The sequence below is a fragment of the Megalops cyprinoides genome, chromosome 7 (genome assembly GCF_013368585.1).
Source record: "Megalops cyprinoides isolate fMegCyp1 chromosome 7, fMegCyp1.pri, whole genome shotgun sequence".
In the NCBI taxonomy this organism is placed as follows: Eukaryota; Metazoa; Chordata; class Actinopteri; order Elopiformes; family Megalopidae; genus Megalops; species Megalops cyprinoides.
Genome location: NC_050589.1, coordinates 37,389,581 through 37,406,775, shown reverse-complemented (window position 1 = coordinate 37,406,775; position 17,195 = coordinate 37,389,581). Strand labels below are relative to the sequence as shown.

The window sequence follows — 17,195 nt, the reverse complement described above, 5'->3', positions numbered from 1 at the left end:
TGTTCAGAATAACAAAGGATCTCAGTGACAAACTGTGGTTTGGCAAGGTTGCATCACAGTGTCATTGACCAATGCTTGGCAGTCAGAAGGATCAGCGAACTCCAGCTATGGCTCATTGGTTAACCTGTCACCAATTCAATCACTTTTAACACTGCCGCAGAGAAATCAGTGGGTACGTGAGTATTGGTTTAATTCCATTGATATTGCATACACAGATGTTCAAGCAAATAACCATTTCAGACTTTACAACAATGAATTTATTTCATTCTACTCACTTATTCAATTCCAATCTTTACTACCTTCATGTAAAAAATCACAACCAAGTTTACCTCCAATGCTAGAGATTAATTTGAATTAAGCAACAAAACTTTGACATGCTATAACGTCTCTGAAAATCAAAAAATTATGAAAAACGTAACAAAGTGCCAGGTGATTTCAGATGGTTGATTGATCCTTGCATAGGATCAGATTGGGTGGTCTGCTCATGTCCATGTCAATGATGATTAATCTATGTTCACTGCAGGTTTGAGAAACCTGCCAGCCTCATCACAGTTCTAACTATTACAGATCTTCTGGGAATGTAGGTTTTCAGAGACTCCTACCAGAGCATATGACTCCAGCATCTTCCTGGTGGCCACAGTTGTGGATCCACAGCCCACTGTGGCCGCAGTCCTGCAGAGAATCTTCCGAACCAAAACACGCCAGGTCATCCAGCGCAATCGAGCCGTTACCTTCCCCAAACCGGGCTGATCCCAGAGCATCTATAGCCACCCCGCAACCAAGCTGTCTGCAGACCACATGGGCGTCGCTCAGACCGCAACCGTCATCACACACCGTCCCCCACTGTCCCGAGTGGTACACCTCCTGTCAGGGCTCAGGCAGGGACTCAGGTGCGGACCACGGGAGCTTCGGGTTCCAAGCGTCTTTGACAGAATCGTGAGGCAGAATCGTAAATCAGAAAACGGGCAGGGTCGAAAACCGGAAGGCAGTCCGTGGACAGAGCGAGGATCGGGAAACGGGAGCAGGCAAGGTCGGGAACCGGACAGGCAGGCAATCAAGCGAACGAGACAAGGAGGCAGGCAAAAACGAGGTCTGGGGAAAAGCAGGGTCAAAAAGCGAGAAACCGGCAGACAGAAGCAAAATGCAAACGCGGGGACGAAACAGGCGAAAAACATTGTGACGAACTAGCAACAGGACAGGGAAAAGCAGGGAAGATATAGGGCAGGGCAGACGAGGGAATGGGAAGCAGGTGTGCAGGCAATCAGGCGGGCGGAGACCGGGCGGGGAGCGGGGCAGGACTAAAATACAAGGAAAACAAAAGCACATGGGCAAAGGAAAAAACAAAAACACAACAGCTAAGGAGGCGGACCACTGACATTACCCCCCCCTCTACGGACGCCCCCAGGCGTCCCAGCGGGTGCGCCAGGATGCTGGCGGTGGAAATCCCTGATGAGGGCAGGATCCAGGATGTCCCTGGCAGGGACCCAACACCTCTCCTCGGGACCGTAGCCCTCCCAGTCCACCAGGTACTGGAATCCACATCCCCGGTGCCGGACCTTTAGCAGGCGGCGCACGGTGTAAGCCTCCGTTCCGTCGATCAGGCGAGGCGGCGGAGGAGCCCTCGGAGCTGGGCAGAGGGGGCTACTGACGACAGGCTTGACTCTGGAGACATGGAAGGTGGGGTGGATCCGACGGAGCGAGAGCGGGAGCTTGAGCCGAACCGCTACGGGACCAATCACCTTGGCAATAGGAAAGGGGCCGATGTAGCGGGGTGTGAGCTTGCGGGAATCCGTCCTGAGGGGAAGATCCCTAGTGGAAAGCCACACCCGCTGACCCAAGCGATAGCGGGGGGCTCTGGAACGGTGGCGATCGGCGAGCCGCTTAACCTGCGCTGAGGAGCGAGGCAGGGCGAGCCGTGCACGTCTCCAGGTGCGGCGACATCGCCGGATGAAGGCAGCTGCCGAGGGGACGCCGACCTCCTCCTCCTGGGCTGGGAACAGGGGGGGCTGGTAACCTAGACAGCACTGGAAAGGGGACAGTCCCGACAATGATGAGGGTAGGGAGTTAATGGCATATTCTACCCAGGGCAGTTGCTGGCTCCATGCTGACGGCTCCTGGGAGGTGAGACACCGCAGTACGGTCTCCAATTGCTGGTTCGCCCGCTCGGACTGGCCGTTGGACTGGGGGTGGAACCCAGACGACAAACTGACCGTGGCACCCAGCAGCCTGCAAAAAGCCCTCCAGAAGTGAGAGGTGAACTGGGGGCCCCGGTCGGACACCACGTCTGTGGGCAGCCCATGTAGCCGGAACACGTGGTGTATAAGCAGTTGGGCTGTTTCTCTGGCAGAGGGGAGTTTGGGGAGTGGGACGAAGTGGACGGACTTGGAAAACCGATCTACGATGGTGAGGATGGTGGTGTTACCGTCAGATGAGGGCAGACCGGTGACGAAATCCAGAGCGATGTGGGACCAGGGTCGTCGGGGAACTGGCAGGGGTTGCAGCAGGCCAGCGGGCGGCTGGTTAGATGTCTTGTTTCGGGCGCAGACCGAGCAGGCAGAAACGAAGCTGTGGACGTCCTCCTTCATGGTGGGCCACCAGAACCGCCGACTGATGAATGCCGCTGTACGTCTGGCGCCGGGATGGCAGGCGAGTCTGGACGAGTGCCCCCATTGCAGGACCTGAGAGCGGACAGAACGCGGAACAAAGAGGCGATTAGGGGGGCAGGAGCTAGGACCCGGTTCGGTCCGGAGGGCGGCGTGGACGACGTTCTCAATGTCCCATTGTGCCGCTGCAACCAAGCATCGGGCAGGTAAAATGGTGCTGGGTTCCGGAGTCTCGTCTGCTGGTGCGAACTGGCGAGACAGGGCGTCGGGTTTCCCATTCTTGGTTTCCGGTCGGTAGGACAGAGTAAAGTTGAACCGGGAAAAAAGCAGAGACCAGCGGGCCTGTCAGGGGTTCAGACGCTTAGCCGACCTGATATGATCTGTCCATACCAGGAACGGCGTCTTTGCCCCCTCCAGCCAATGCCTCCACTCCTCCAGCGCCAGTTTAACTGCTAGTAGCTCCCGATCGCCAATGTCGTAATTGCGCTCCGTGGGCGAGAGGCGATGGGAGAAGTAAGCGCAGGGGTGGAGTTTGCTGTCGGTGGCAGAGCGCTGAGACAGGACTGCCCCCACTCCCACGTCTGAGGCATCCACCTCCACGATGAACTGCCGGGCAGGATCGGGCTGGGTCAGAATGGGCGCTGAAGTGAAGCGGCCCTTCAGGTTGCGGAACGCCTCCTCCGCTCCCGGGGACCAGGTAAATGCCCTGTTGACTGATGTCAAAGCAGTGAGGGGAGCCGCTATCGTACTGTAATTCCGAATGAAGCGGCGGTAAAAGTTAGCAAAGCCGAGGAAGCGCTGCAGCTCTCGACGGGAAGTGGGGCGAGGCCACTCCTCTACAGCTCGCACCTTCTGCTGGTCCGTTTGGATGTTACCCGCCGTGATCACGAAACCCAGGAAAGAGACGGTGTCCCGATGAAATTCGCATTTCTCTGCCTTGACATACAGGTGGTTCTCCAGCAGGCGCTGGAGAACCCGACGGACATGCTGGACGTGTTCGGGCAAGGAACGGGAGAAGACGAGTATGTCGTCCAGGTAAACGAACACATACTGGTTCAGCATGTCACGGAGGACATCGTTTACCAGTGACTGGAACACAGCTGGGGAATTCGTCAGACCGAATGGCATGACCAGATATTCATAGTGCCCGGAAGAAGTGTTAAAGGCAGTCTTCCACTCGTCTCCCTCACGGATATGGATCAGGTGGTAGGCGTTGCGGAGGTCGAGTTTAGTAAAGATGGTGGCCCCTTGCAGCGACTCGAAAGCAGTGGACAGGAGTGGTAGGGGGTAGCGATTCTTAACGGTGATGGCGTTGAGACCACGGTAATCAATGCAGGGACGGAGGGAGCCGTCCTTCTTCCCTACGAAGAAAAATCCAGCCCCGGCAGGCGAGGAGGACGGGCGGATGATCCCGGCAGCTAAAGACTCCCGGATGTAGCGATCCATGGCCTCCCTCTCTGGCGGGGACAGGGAGTACAGGCCCCACCTTGGGGGTGAGGAGCCGGGCAGGAGGTCGATCGCACAGTCGTAGGGGCGATGCGGAGGAAGCGAGGTGGCGCGGGACTTACTGAAAACCGGCTTCAAGTCCAGGTACTCCGGCGGCACTGCCGACAGATCCGGGAATTCCTCAGGCGAGGGAGCGTCTAGCGACACAGGAGCCAGAGCATCGCGAAGACAGTGGGAGTGGCAGAATGGGCTCCAGCCCAGAATCTTGTTGCCCTGCCAGTCAACGTGGGGGTTGTGCCGAGCTAGCCAGGGATGGCCCAGGACCACGGAAGCTTGTGGGGTGTCTAATATGTGTAGAACGATCTCCTCGCGATGGTTGCCGGAGATGAGGAAGCTCACAGGAGGGGTGGCGTGAGTGATGCGGACCAGCGGGGCCCCGGTGATGGCGTGGGCTTCTAGCGGTGAGCGCAGCGGGACACGGGGCAGCTGCAATTGGGCTGCCAGGCTGGCATCGATGAAACTCCCATCAGCCCCCGAATCGAGTAGCACTGAGACGGCGTGGGGCTGGCCCCCGATGAGCAGAGCGGCCGAAAAAAGAGGGCGGACCTCAGGGGACTGGCTTAAGGGGGTCACGCTCACCTGTACTCCCCTTGCTACGGGTGAGCGCGGGCCCTTTACCGGACAGGTCGCCACGAAATGCCCTGACTGCCCGCAGTAAAGGCAGGACCCGGCGCTGATTCTCCTCTGTCGCTCGGCAGGGGACAGGCGAGTCAGGCGAGCGCGGCCGACCTGCATCGGCTCCGGGGAAGCAGGCGGCGGAATAGCAGGGCTGTGCACAACTGGCGTGGGCAGTTGTGCTCGAGAGGGGCTCGGCAGTTCACTGACTCCTCTCTCCCGGCGCCGCTGCGCCAGGCGCTGGTCAACTCGGATAGCCAGGTCCACCAGGGCGTCAAAGCTGGCCGGCAGTTCCCGGGTGGCCAGCTCATCCTTGACGGACTCAGTAAGGCCGTGGAGAAAAACGTCGTATCGAGCCTCCGTATTCCAGCCGCTGGAGGCAGCGAGAGTGCGGAAGTGAATAGCAAAGTCCGACACTGACCGACGCCCCTGGCGAATCAAGAGCATCTCCCTCACAGCCTCGCGACCATGTCTGGATCGATCGAAGACCCTCTTCATCTCCTCCGCAAAGGCCGCGAAGGAATGGCAGAAAGGGACGCCGGCGTCCCAAACCGCAGTGCCCCACTCCCTGGCGCGTCCCGTCAGCAGGGTAATGACATAGGCGATCTTCGCCCGGTCCGTGGGAAACGTGGAAGGCTGCAGTTCAAAAACCAGGGAGCACTGGGAGAGGAACGACCGACAGGTTCCCGGATTCCCCGTGTATGACTCGGGAGGTGGCAGACGGGGCTCCCGGTAAGGGGGTACAGGAGGAGCAGATGGGGGGGCTGCAGCGGGCGGCGAGGGGCGGTTATCCTGGCTCAGCTGCAACTGCTGCAGCTGAGATGTGATGCTGGCAAGGCTGGCAGCGAATCCCTCCAGGGACCGGCCGATGGTTCTCAGCTGGGTTTGGTGCCCCCCCAGCAACGCGCCCTGCAGCTCCAGAGCAGCCCGCAACTGGGGTAGGTCCGCTGAGTCCATGATGGCTAGTTCGTGCTGTCAGGGCTCAGGCAGGGACTCAGGCGCGGACCACGGGAGCTTCGGGTTCCAAGCGTCTTTGACAGAATCGTGAGGCAGAATCGTAAATCAGAAAACGGGCAGGGTCGAAAACCGGAAGGCAGTCCGTGGACAGAGCGAGGATCGGGAAACGGGAGCAGGCAAGGTCGGGAACCGGACAGGCAGGCAATCAAGCGAACGAGACAAGGAGGCAGGCAAAAATGAGGTCTGGGGAAAAGCAGGGTCAAAAAGCGAGAAACCGGCAGACAGAAGCAAAATGCAAACGCGGGGACGAAACAGGCGAAAAACACTGTGACGAACTAGCAACAGGACAGGGAAAAGCAGGGAAGATATAGGGCAGGGCAGACGAGGGAATGGGAAGCAGGTGTGCAGGCAATCAGGCGGGCGGAGACCGGGCGGGGAGCGGGGCAGGACTAAAATACAAGGAAAACAAAAGCACATGGGCAAAGGAAAAAACAAAAACACAACAGCTAAGGAGGCGGAGCACTGACACCTCCACCCTTCCAGAGCAGCGGTCAGGGCCGTTCATCAAGCGCGCTATGAAGGAGATGTCTGCAGAGGACAAACGATTCTGTGAGAGCATGACAGAAGGAGGGAAACTGCAAGGATTGCACTGCAAAGTGTTTTGATGTTCCAAACTGACGGCAAACACAGCACTGCCTCCCTTGGCTCTATAATGAAAACTGAATTTACTCACTGGATTGGGTGGTCTGCTCATGTCCATGTCAATGATTATTAATCTATGTTTACTGCAGGTTTGAGAAACCTGGCAGCCTCATCACAGTTCTAACTATTACAGATCTTCTGGGAATGTAGGTTTTCAGAGACTCCTACCAGAGCATATGACTCCAGCATCTTCATGGTGGCCACAGTTGTGGATCCACAGCCCACTGTGGCCGCAGTCCTGCAGAGAATCTTCCGAACCAAAACACGCCAGGTCATCCAGCGCAATCGAGCCGTTACCTTCCCCAAACCGGGCTGATCCCAGAGCGTCTATAGCCACCCCGCAACCAAGCTGTCTGCAGACCACATGGGCGTCGCTCAGACCCCAACCGTCATCACACACCGTCCCCCACTGTCCCGAGTGGTACACCTCCACCCTTCCAGAGCAGCGGTCAGGGCCGTTCATCAAGCGCGCTATGAAGGAGATGTCTGCAGCGGACAAACACTACTGTGAGAGCATGACAGAAGGAGAGAAAATGCAAGGATTGCACTGCAAAATGTTTTGATGTTCCAAACTGACGGCAAACACAGCACTGCCTCCCTTGGCTCTATAATGAAAACTGAATTTACTCACTGGAAGACCCTGCCGCTTCCGTAGGCTGGGTGCTGGCAGAGCTGCCTGTGAAAGACACATAGTTAAACAGAGCACCCCCTGAAGTAAAACAAGCAACATTTAAAATCACTACATATAAGACTATGTTGACTATGTTCTTGTTCAGAATAACAAAGGATCTCAGTGACAAACTGTGGTTTGGCAAGGTTGCATCACAGTATCATTGACCAATGCTTGGCAGTCAGAAGGATCAGCGAACTCCAGCTATGGCTCATTGGTTAACCTGTCACCAATTCAATCACTTTTAACACTGCCGCAGAGAAATCAGTGGGTACGCGAGTATTGGTTTAATTCCATTGATATTGCATACACAGATGTTCAAGCAAACAACCATTTCAGACTTTACGACAATGAATTTATTTCATTCTACTCACTTACTCAATTCCAATCTTTACTACCTTCATGTAAAAAATCACAACCACGTTTACCTCCAATGCTAGAGATTAATTTGAATTAAGCAACAAAACTTTGACATGCTATAACGTCTCTGAAAATCAAAAAATTATGAAAAACGTAACAAAGTGCCAGGTGATTTCAGATGGTTGATTGATCCTTGCATAGGATCAGATTGGGTGGTCTGCTCATATCCATGTCAATGATTATTAATCTATGTTTACTGCAGGTTTGAGAAACCTGCCAGCCTCATCACAGTTCTAACTAGTACAGATCTTCTGGGAATGTACGTTTTCAGAGACTCCTACCAGAGCATATGACTCCAGCATCTTCATGGTGGCCACAGTTGTGGATCCACAGTCCACTGTGGCCGCAGTCCTGCAGAGAATCTTCCGAACCAAAACACGCCAGGTCATCCAGCGCAATCGAGCCGTTACCTTCCCCAAACCGGGCTGATCCCAGAGCGTCTATAGCCACCCCGCAACCAAGCTGTCTGCAGACCACGTGGGCGTCGCTCAGACCCCAACCGTCATCACACACCGTCCCCCACTGTCCCGAGTGGTACACCTCCACCCTTCCAGAGCAGCGGTCAGGGCCGTTCGTCAGGCGCGCTATAAAGGAGATGTCTGCAGCGGACAAACACTACTGTGAGAGCATGACAGAAGGAGAGAAAATGCAAGGATTGCACTGCAAAATGTTTTGATGTTCCAAACTGACGGCAAACACAGCACTGCCCCCCTTGGCTCTATAATGAAAACTGAATTTACTCACTGGATTGGATGGTCTGCTCATGTCCATGTCAATGATTATTAATCTATGTTTACTGCAGGTTTGAGAAACCTGGCAGCCTCATCACAGTTCTAACTATTACAGATCTTCTGGGAATGTAGGTTTTCAGAGACTCCTACCAGAGCATATGACTCCAGCATCTTCATGGTGGCCACAGTTGTGGATCCACAGCCCACTGTGGCCGCAGTCCTGCAGAGAATCTTCCGAACCAAAACACGCCAGGTCATCCAGCGCAATCGAGCCGTTACCTTCCCCAAACCGGGCTGATCCCAGAGCGTCTATAGCCACCCCGCAACCAAGCTGTCTGCAGACCACATGGGCGTCGCTCAGACCCCAACCGTCATCACACACCGTCCCCCATTGTCCCGAGTGGTACACCTCCACCCTTCCAGAGCAGTGGTCAGGGCCGTTCATCAAGCGCGCTATGAAGGAGATGTCTGCAGAGGACAAACGATTCTGTGAGAGCATGACAGAAGGAGGGAAACTGCAAGGATTGCACTGCAAAATGTTTTGATGTTCCAAACTGACGGCAAACACAGCACTGCCTCCCTTGGCTCTATAATGAAAACTGAATTTACTCACTGGAAGACCCTGCCGCTTCCGTCGGCTGGGTGCTGGCAGAGCTGCCTGTGAAAGACACATAGTTAAACAGAGCACCCCCTGAAGTAAAACAAGCAACATTTAAAATCACTACATATAAGACTATGTTGACTATGTTCTTGTTCAGAATAACAAAGGATCTCAGTGACAAACTGTGGTTTGGCAAGGTTGCATCACAGTGTCATTGACCAATGCTTGGCAGTCAGAAGGATCAGCGAACTCCAGCTATGGCTCATTGGTTAACCTGTCACCAATTCAATCACTTTTAACACTGCCGCAGAGAAATCAGTGGGTACGTGAGTATTGGTTTAATTCCATTGATATTGCATACACAGATGTTCAAGCAAATAACCATTTCAGACTTTACGACAATGAATTTATTTCATTCTACTCACTTATTCTATTCCAATCTTTACTACCTTCATGTAAAAAATCACAACCAAGTTTACCTCCAATGCTAGAGATTAATTTGAATTAAGCAACAAAACTTTGACATGCCATAACGTCTCTGAAAATCAAAAAATTATGAAAAACGTAACAAAGTGCCAGGTGATTTCAGATGGTTGATTGATCCTTGCATAGGATCAGATTGGGTGGTCTGCTCATATCCATGTCAATGATTATTAATCTATGTTTACTGCAGGTTTGAGAAACCTGCCAGCCTCATCACAGTTCTAACTAGTACAGATCTTCTGGGAATGTACGTTTTCAGAGACTCCTACCAGAGCATATGACTCCAGCATCTTCATGGTGGCCACAGTTGTGGATCCACAGCCCACTGTGGCCGCAGTCCTGCAGAGAATCTTCCGAACCAAAACACGCCAGGTCATCCAGCGCAATCGAGCCGTTACCTTCCCCAAACCAGGCTGATCCCAGAGCGTCTATAGCCACCCCGCAACCAAGCTGTCTGCAGACCACATGGGCGTCGCTCAGACCCCAACCGTCATCACACACCGTCCCCGACTGTCCTGAGTGGTACACCTCCACCCTTCCAGAGCAGCGGTCAGGGCCGTTCGTCAGGCGCGCTATAAAGGAGATGTCTGCAGCGGACAAACACTACTGTGAGAGCATGACAGAAGGAGAGAAAATGCAAGGATTGCACTGCAAAATGTTTTGATGTTCCAAACTGACGGCAAACACAGCACTGCCCCCCTTGGCTCTATAATGAAAACTGAATTTACTCACTGGAAGACCCTGCCGCTTCCGTAGGCTGGGTGCTGGCAGAGCTGCCTGTGAAAGACACATAGTTAAACAGAGCACCCCCTGAAGTAAAACAAGCAACATTTAAAATCACTACATCTAAGACTATGTTGACTATGTTCTTGTTCAGAATAACAAAGGATCTCAGTGACAAACTGTGGTTTGGCAAGGTTGCATCACAGTGTCATTGACCAATGCTTGGCAGTCAGAAGGATCAGCGAACTCCAGCTATGGCTCATTGGTTAACCTGTCACCAATTCAATCACTTTTAACACTGCCGCAGAGAAATCAGTGGGTACGTGAGTATTGGTTTAATTCCATTGATATCGCATACACAGATGTTCAAGCAAACAACCATTTCAGACTTTACGACAATGAATTTATTTCATTCTACTCACTTATTCAATTCCAATCTTTACTACCTTCATGTAAAAAATCACAACCAAGTTTACCTCCAATGCTAGAGATTAATTTGAATTAAGCAACAAAATTTTGACATGCCATAACGTCTCTGAAAATCAAAAAATTATGAAAAATGTAACAAAGTGCCAGGTGATTTCAGATGGTTGATTGATCCTTGCATAGGATCAGATTGGGTGGTCTGCTCATGTCCATGTCAATGATTATTAATCTATGTTCACTGCAGGTTTGAGAAACCTGCCAGCCTCATCACAGTTCTAACTATTACAGATCTTCTGGGAATGTAGGTTTTCAGAGACTCCTACCAGAGCATATGACTCCAGCATCTTCCTGGTGGCCACAGTTGTGGATCCACAGCCCACTGTGGCCGCAGTCCTGCAGAGAATCTTCCGAACCAAAACACGCCAGGTCATCCAGCGCAATCGAGCCGTTACCTTCCCCAAACCGGGCTGATCCCAGAGCGTCTATAGCCACCCCGCAACCAAGCTGTCTGCAGACCACATGGGCGTCGCTCAGACCCCAACCGTCATCACACACCGTCCCCCACTGTCCCGAGCCGTACACCTCCACCCTTCCAGAGCAGCGGTCAGGGCCGTTCGTCAAGCACGCTATAAAGGAGATGTCTGCAGCGGACAAACACTACTGTGAGAGCATGACAGAAGGAGAGAAAATGCGAGGATTGCACTGCAAAATGTTTTGATGTTCCAAACTGACGGCAAACACAGCACTGCCCCCCTTGGCTCTATAATGAAAACTGAATTTACTCACTGGAAGACCCTGCCGCTTCCGTAGGCTGGGTGCTGGCAGAGCTGCCTGTGAAAGACACATAGTTAAACAGAGCACCCCCTGAAGTAAAACAAGCAACATTTAAAATCACTACATATAAGACTATGTTGACTATGTTCTTGTTCAGAATAACAAAGGATCTCAGTGACAAACTGTGGTTTGGCAAGGTTGCATCACAGTGTCATTGACCAATGCTTGGCAGTCAGAAGGATCAGCGAACTCCAGCTATGGCTCATTGGTTAACCTGTCACCAATTCAATCACTTTTAACACTGCCGCAGAGAAATCAGTGGGTACGTGAGTATTGGTTTAATTCCATTGATATTGCATACACAGATGTTCAAGCAAACAACCATTTCAGACTTTACGACAATGAATTTATTTCATTCTACTCACTTATTCAATTCCAATCTTTACTACCTTCATGTAAAAAATCACAACCAAGTTTACCTCCAATGCTAGAGATTAATTTGAATTAAGCAACAAAACTTTGGCATACCATAACGTCTCTGAAAATCAAAAAATTATGAAAAACGTAACAAAGTGCCAGGTGATTTCAGATGGTTGATTGATCCTTGCATAGGATCAGATTGGGTGGTCTGCTCATATCCATGTCAATGATTATTAATCTATGTTTACTGCAGGTTTGAGAAACCTGCCAGCCTCATCACAGTTCTAACTAGTACAGATCTTCTGGGAATGTACGTTTTCAGAGACTCCTACCAGAGCATATGACTCCAGCATCTTCATGGTGGCCACAGTTGTGGATCCACAGCCCACTGTGGCCGCAGTCCTGCAGAGAATCTTCCGAACCAAAACACGCCAGGTCATCCAGCGCAATCGAGCCGTTACCTTCCCCAAACCGGGCTGATCCCAGAGCGTCTATAGCCACCCCGCAACCAAGCTGTCTGCAGACCACGTGGGCGTCGCTCAGACCCCAACCGTCATCACACACCGTCCCCCACTGTCCCGAGTGGTACACCTCCACCCTTCCAGAGCAGCGGTCAGGGCCGTTCGTCAGGCGCGCTATAAAGGAGATGTCTGCAGCGGACAAACACTACTGTGAGAGCATGACAGAAGGAGAGAAAATGCAAGGATTGCACTGCAAAATGTTTTGGTGTTCCAAACTGACGGCAAACACAGCACTGCCCCCCTTGGCTCTATAATGAAAACTGAATTTACTCACTGGAAGACCCTGCCGCTTCCGTAGGCTGGGTGCTGGCAGAGCTGCCTGTGAAAGACACATAGTTAAACAGAGCACCCCCTGAAGTAAAACAAGCAACATTTAAAATCACTACATATAAGACTATGTTGACTATGTTCTTGTTCAGAATAACAAAGGATCTCAGTGACAAACTGTGGTTTGGCAAGGTTGCATCACAGTGTCATTGACCAATGCTTGGCAGTCAGAAGGATCAGCGAACTCCAGCTATGGCTCATTGGTTAACCTGTCACCAATTCAATCACTTTTAACACTGCCGCAGAGAAATCAGTGGGTACGTGAGTATTGGTTTAATTCCATTGATATTGCATACACAGATGTTCAAGTAAATAACCATTTCAGACTTTACAACAATGAATTTATTTCATTCTACTCACTTATTCTATTCCAATCTTTACTACGTTCATGTTGTCAAAATTTGACATTTAAATAATTCAGTGGCACATAATCCCAAAGCTTTCTCTTAAATGTTCCACATTATAGCTTTCTTGTTTTATGAAATTCAAATTACAAAATGGAGCTAAATTTAGTTAGTTTAGAGTAAACTTTTAGGTTAGGTTGAGTACAATGAACAATAACATTAAGTAACACAGTCCTCACAAAAGCTGTGATGTGTCATGAGCATTTAACGTAATTTAAATTGATAAATGCCATCTTTGTTAATTAAACAATCTCATGTTTTAGTTTTCGCAAGCACACAAACTACAGACAATCTGCGCTGTTTCGCGAGCAAAATCATTTTACAAACCTTACAAACCTTTCCCACCAGCTTCATCTTTGTCAGTTAGGACATGAGAATGTGTGTGTTCGACAAGCTTTGGATAATTGGTTGAACTGTTCAATGTATTAGTCACTCCCACCAGGTAATAAAATGAGAGGTGATTTGCGAGAGAAGAGAATATTGATGGGGAAAACAAATCTTTGACACGATAAACCATTTGAATCATTTGTATTTAAATAGATTCACTGTGTCAAGCCATTCAAACCTTCCACCCCACAGTGACTGATGTGTGGAAGTCAGAGCAACCAGCTTTCTCTTTCTGAACATTCTGAATGTCTATGGTTTTATGTCTCCTTAACCTGTAACACAGAACACATCTTAACTTAATAAATGCAATCTTTACTACCATAGAGACATTGTGTCATTATGTTGTTAAATATGTTTGTGCTCTTTGCAAAACATTGAATAACAGCTAAGTTACAATTCTGGCAGTCTGCACTTATGGTCAAACGAGTGTGTTCAACATACAAATAATAATAAGCATACCATTGTTACTAGTTCACTAATTTCACACATTGTAGATTAATGATGTTCTGCAAACTGCATTAAATGCAAATAATGGATTTGCTCTAAATTAAAGAAAAGATGCCCTATCCTCTATTCACATCAAGTGGAAACATCAAAGTTTTAAGCTTGCAGAATAGCAATCATAATGTGCCCAGCTGTTTTTTTTTATATTTAGGCTATAAGATGAGGACTGTATTTTAAACAGTAACACTGTTGGGTGATCAATTTCACAATGTCTGTGTATGATTATGTGGAAGAGAGTGAGCTTAATCCCCCAGGTGAACTTCACTTTATCATGACACATCCACCGATCACAATATGTGGGTTTGTGAACACGTGAACTTCTGGCCAGTGCTCCAAGTGTCAGTAAGACTTGAGGATTAATGCCGCTGTTAACATAGATTCACTTCTGGTCCTGCTGGAGTGTCAGTGAAACATCACCTTGGTTGGAGGAGAGCGGGAGTGCTAGCTCCTGCCTGAACTCTATCGGATAAAAATGTACCATATGTTCTGCTTATGAAAGTGTGAATATTGTAATTATGCTACCTAACATTATGTCATGAGCATACCACAGTATAATCCAACTTGTGGAATCTAATGCTATGTTTATCTCCTAAATACATAAATAATATAATCACAAATCTTGGTTGGTCATCAAAATGTCTGTGTTTCCTGTTTGATTAAACCTGAAATTGACAATGTGCAATTTACATTTACATTTATTCATTTAGCAGACGCTTTTATCCAAAGCGACTTACATAGGTTACAGTATGTTATCCATTTATACAGCTGGATATTTACTGCCCCTCTCCCTCCAACCATCTTACCTGCACAGACTACGCCTGCATCCTCTGAGTGCATGCAGTTGTGTGTCCCCGGCTCCCTTCCCCTGCAATCTTCCAGTGCTCCCTCCTGGCCATTACACGCCACATCATCCAGAGTAATTGGATCGACACCCTGACCAAACCTGGCTTCACCAGTGGCAAACAGAGCTTCCCCACAGCCCAGCTCCCGGCACACCACTTGGGCATCATTCAGGTCCCAGTAATCGTCACACACTGTCCCCCACTGGCCCAGCTGGTACACCTCCACTCTCCCAGAGCAGTTACTGGGACCACCAACCAAACGGAGTGTAGGACCATCTAAACATGGACAATCAACACTAAGTCAATCAACAGACACTAAAATACAGGGTCAGGGCTGTGTTTGTGCTGTGTAACAGTAACATTACAAAACTTTGTACTCACTGGACACAGATGCTGCAAGTACATTGAGGACAGCCAATTGAACATAAGGAAGAGAGAAAACAAAGTTTAACCTCATCCATTATCAACACGTTAGTGTTATTACACATAAACTTTTGTTGTATTTATATTAATATCATTTGCAGCTACATTTATTCATTTAGCAGACACTTTTATTCAAAGTGATTTATAAAGCCATTACTGCAAACAATACCAAGTGCAAATAACAAAGGCAATGCCATTGATAACACAAACAAGAGGAATATCATTGACAACACTAATAATGGAATTTTACTGTTGCCGCTCTTCAGGGAATCATTACTGATACAGCTTACAAGGAGAATATAACTGATAGCCAGTATGTTCATTTCTGACAATGATATGCCAAAACCATGAATATGAATATGTTACTAAGACAAATACAAGTACCCTAATGCTGTCATATGCAGAACTTTATCAATGATAGTGGTTTTCTTCTGTATGTCACACCTGTAATCCAGACTCACCCGCACAGACTACACCTGCATCCTCATGGTGTGCGCAGTTGTGCTGCTCCATAGGAAGGGAGGGGCAGTCCAGCAGTGACCCCTCTGTTCCAGCACACTGCACATTGTCTAATAGAATTGGGATTCCCTGTCCCATCCCAAACCAGGCTCTCCTGGGTGCATCGACTGCTGCCCCACAGCCTAGTTCCTGGCACACTACCTGGGCATCTCTGAGACCCCACTCATCATCACACACTGTCCCCCACTGGCCCAGTTTGTACACCTCCACCCTCCCAGAGCAGTTACTGGGACCGACAAGGCGCACTGGGAGATTGTCTATGGAGTGACAAGGAAACAGAGACCAGACTCAGTTAGGGAGTGTCTGAGTCGATGAAAAAAAGACTGAGACCTCTTATATTTTCATGTTTTCAGACCTTAGATGGGTATTCTGATATGTTTATTTATGTGCATTTTGATAACAGACATCATAGACCAAATCTTACATAGAGAATAAAATGAGAAAATGTACAGAATTTCTGCTCATTGTTTACCCATCAACCTCACTGAAATTATAGGCCACACACCCATTTACTATGTTTAGAATAAAATGTTCTACTGAACAAAGATTCCACACAATCATTACATTACATTATTGGCATTTAGCAGACACCCTTATCCAGAGTGACTTACATCGGTTACATTTTTAAAAAAATTATTTTTACAATTATTGTAAGAACTTACTGCTGGTTTCAGAGCTCCTCTCTCCTGGTCATCGGATATAGACCGTGTTAAAAGAGGCAAAGTAAAGAGAAAAGGAAGAATAATTATGAGGTAAATAGCATCCTCTGATAATGATCACCCCTGAAAACTTCAGCAAGAGCTGTATAACACTGTTTGTATTTTATTTTTTTGTTGTCAAAAAATGACACCCTTTTCTTATTGTGGAATCATTTTGGGTTTGGCATTAAAAACTTTGCATTGTACTGACAAAATTGATTCATTTTGAGCTTCTCTTTTTGATTTTTTGAGTTTTTGTGTCCCTTTTTAACATCTCAAATGTAGAATAAACTTGTGTAACTACATGCTAGGTTATGTCTAATGCGCTATGGTTGTACTGTCAAGCCACTCAATTTAACCAAAGTTGTTCAAATAAATATCCAGCTGTATTAATTGTAAAATTATGTAAGAAATGCTAAGAATGAAAAAATATGTAAGAATGAATGTAATGAACGCTGTGTGCAGTAGTCACTACATTAGGTACAGTGCAGTATCAACTTTATCCTGTGGGGGTCTCCCATGACTCACCCATGCATATAACGCCGGCATCCTCATGGTGGCGACAATTGTGCACACCTATCCTTGTTGATGGGCACTCTAGCAGCGCCCCCTCACTCCCTGTGCACCCAACATCATCCAGCAGGATAGGGCCTGCCCCCTCTCCAAAGTGTGCATAGAGGTGTGCCCTCAAGGCTGCTCCACAGCCCAACTCCTGGCACACCACCTGGGCGTCATTCAGGTCCCAGTAATCATCACACACTGTCCCCCACTGCCCTGAATAATACACCTCCACCCTCCCAGAGCAATTATTGGGACCACCAACCAGGCGCACATGGGGGCGCTGTGTATGGTTTGAAGGAGTAGGGTTAGTCACCAGTTCAGCAGTGTGAACCCCTGCAAGTTACAGGCTCACTGTCATACCGCTGCTTAATATGAGCT

At 49.1% G+C, this 17,195-nt stretch overlaps 1 protein-coding gene across 1 annotated transcript in view; it reads right to left on the bottom strand.

Annotated features, from left to right (window-relative positions):
• Nucleotides 1-588: 588 nt before the first annotated feature.
• LOC118780847 (deleted in malignant brain tumors 1 protein-like) overlaps nucleotides 589-17,195 on the bottom strand; it is a 28,498-nt gene continuing 11,891 nt past the window's right edge. The window contains exons 3-14 of the mRNA XM_036533567.1: nucleotides 16,785-17,097; nucleotides 15,494-15,815; nucleotides 14,578-14,888; nucleotides 11,958-12,281; nucleotides 10,761-11,063; nucleotides 10,021-10,065; nucleotides 9,558-9,875; nucleotides 8,355-8,672; nucleotides 7,749-8,072; nucleotides 6,552-6,869; nucleotides 6,211-6,269; nucleotides 589-861 (exon numbers count right to left, since the gene is read on the bottom strand). Coding sequence (XP_036389460.1) covers nucleotides 589-861; nucleotides 6,211-6,269; nucleotides 6,552-6,869; nucleotides 7,749-8,072; nucleotides 8,355-8,672; nucleotides 9,558-9,875; nucleotides 10,021-10,065; nucleotides 10,761-11,063; nucleotides 11,958-12,281; nucleotides 14,578-14,888; nucleotides 15,494-15,815; nucleotides 16,785-17,097 — 3,228 coding nt within the window. The remainder of the gene's footprint in view (nucleotides 862-6,210; nucleotides 6,270-6,551; nucleotides 6,870-7,748; nucleotides 8,073-8,354; nucleotides 8,673-9,557; nucleotides 9,876-10,020; nucleotides 10,066-10,760; nucleotides 11,064-11,957; nucleotides 12,282-14,577; nucleotides 14,889-15,493; nucleotides 15,816-16,784; nucleotides 17,098-17,195) is intronic.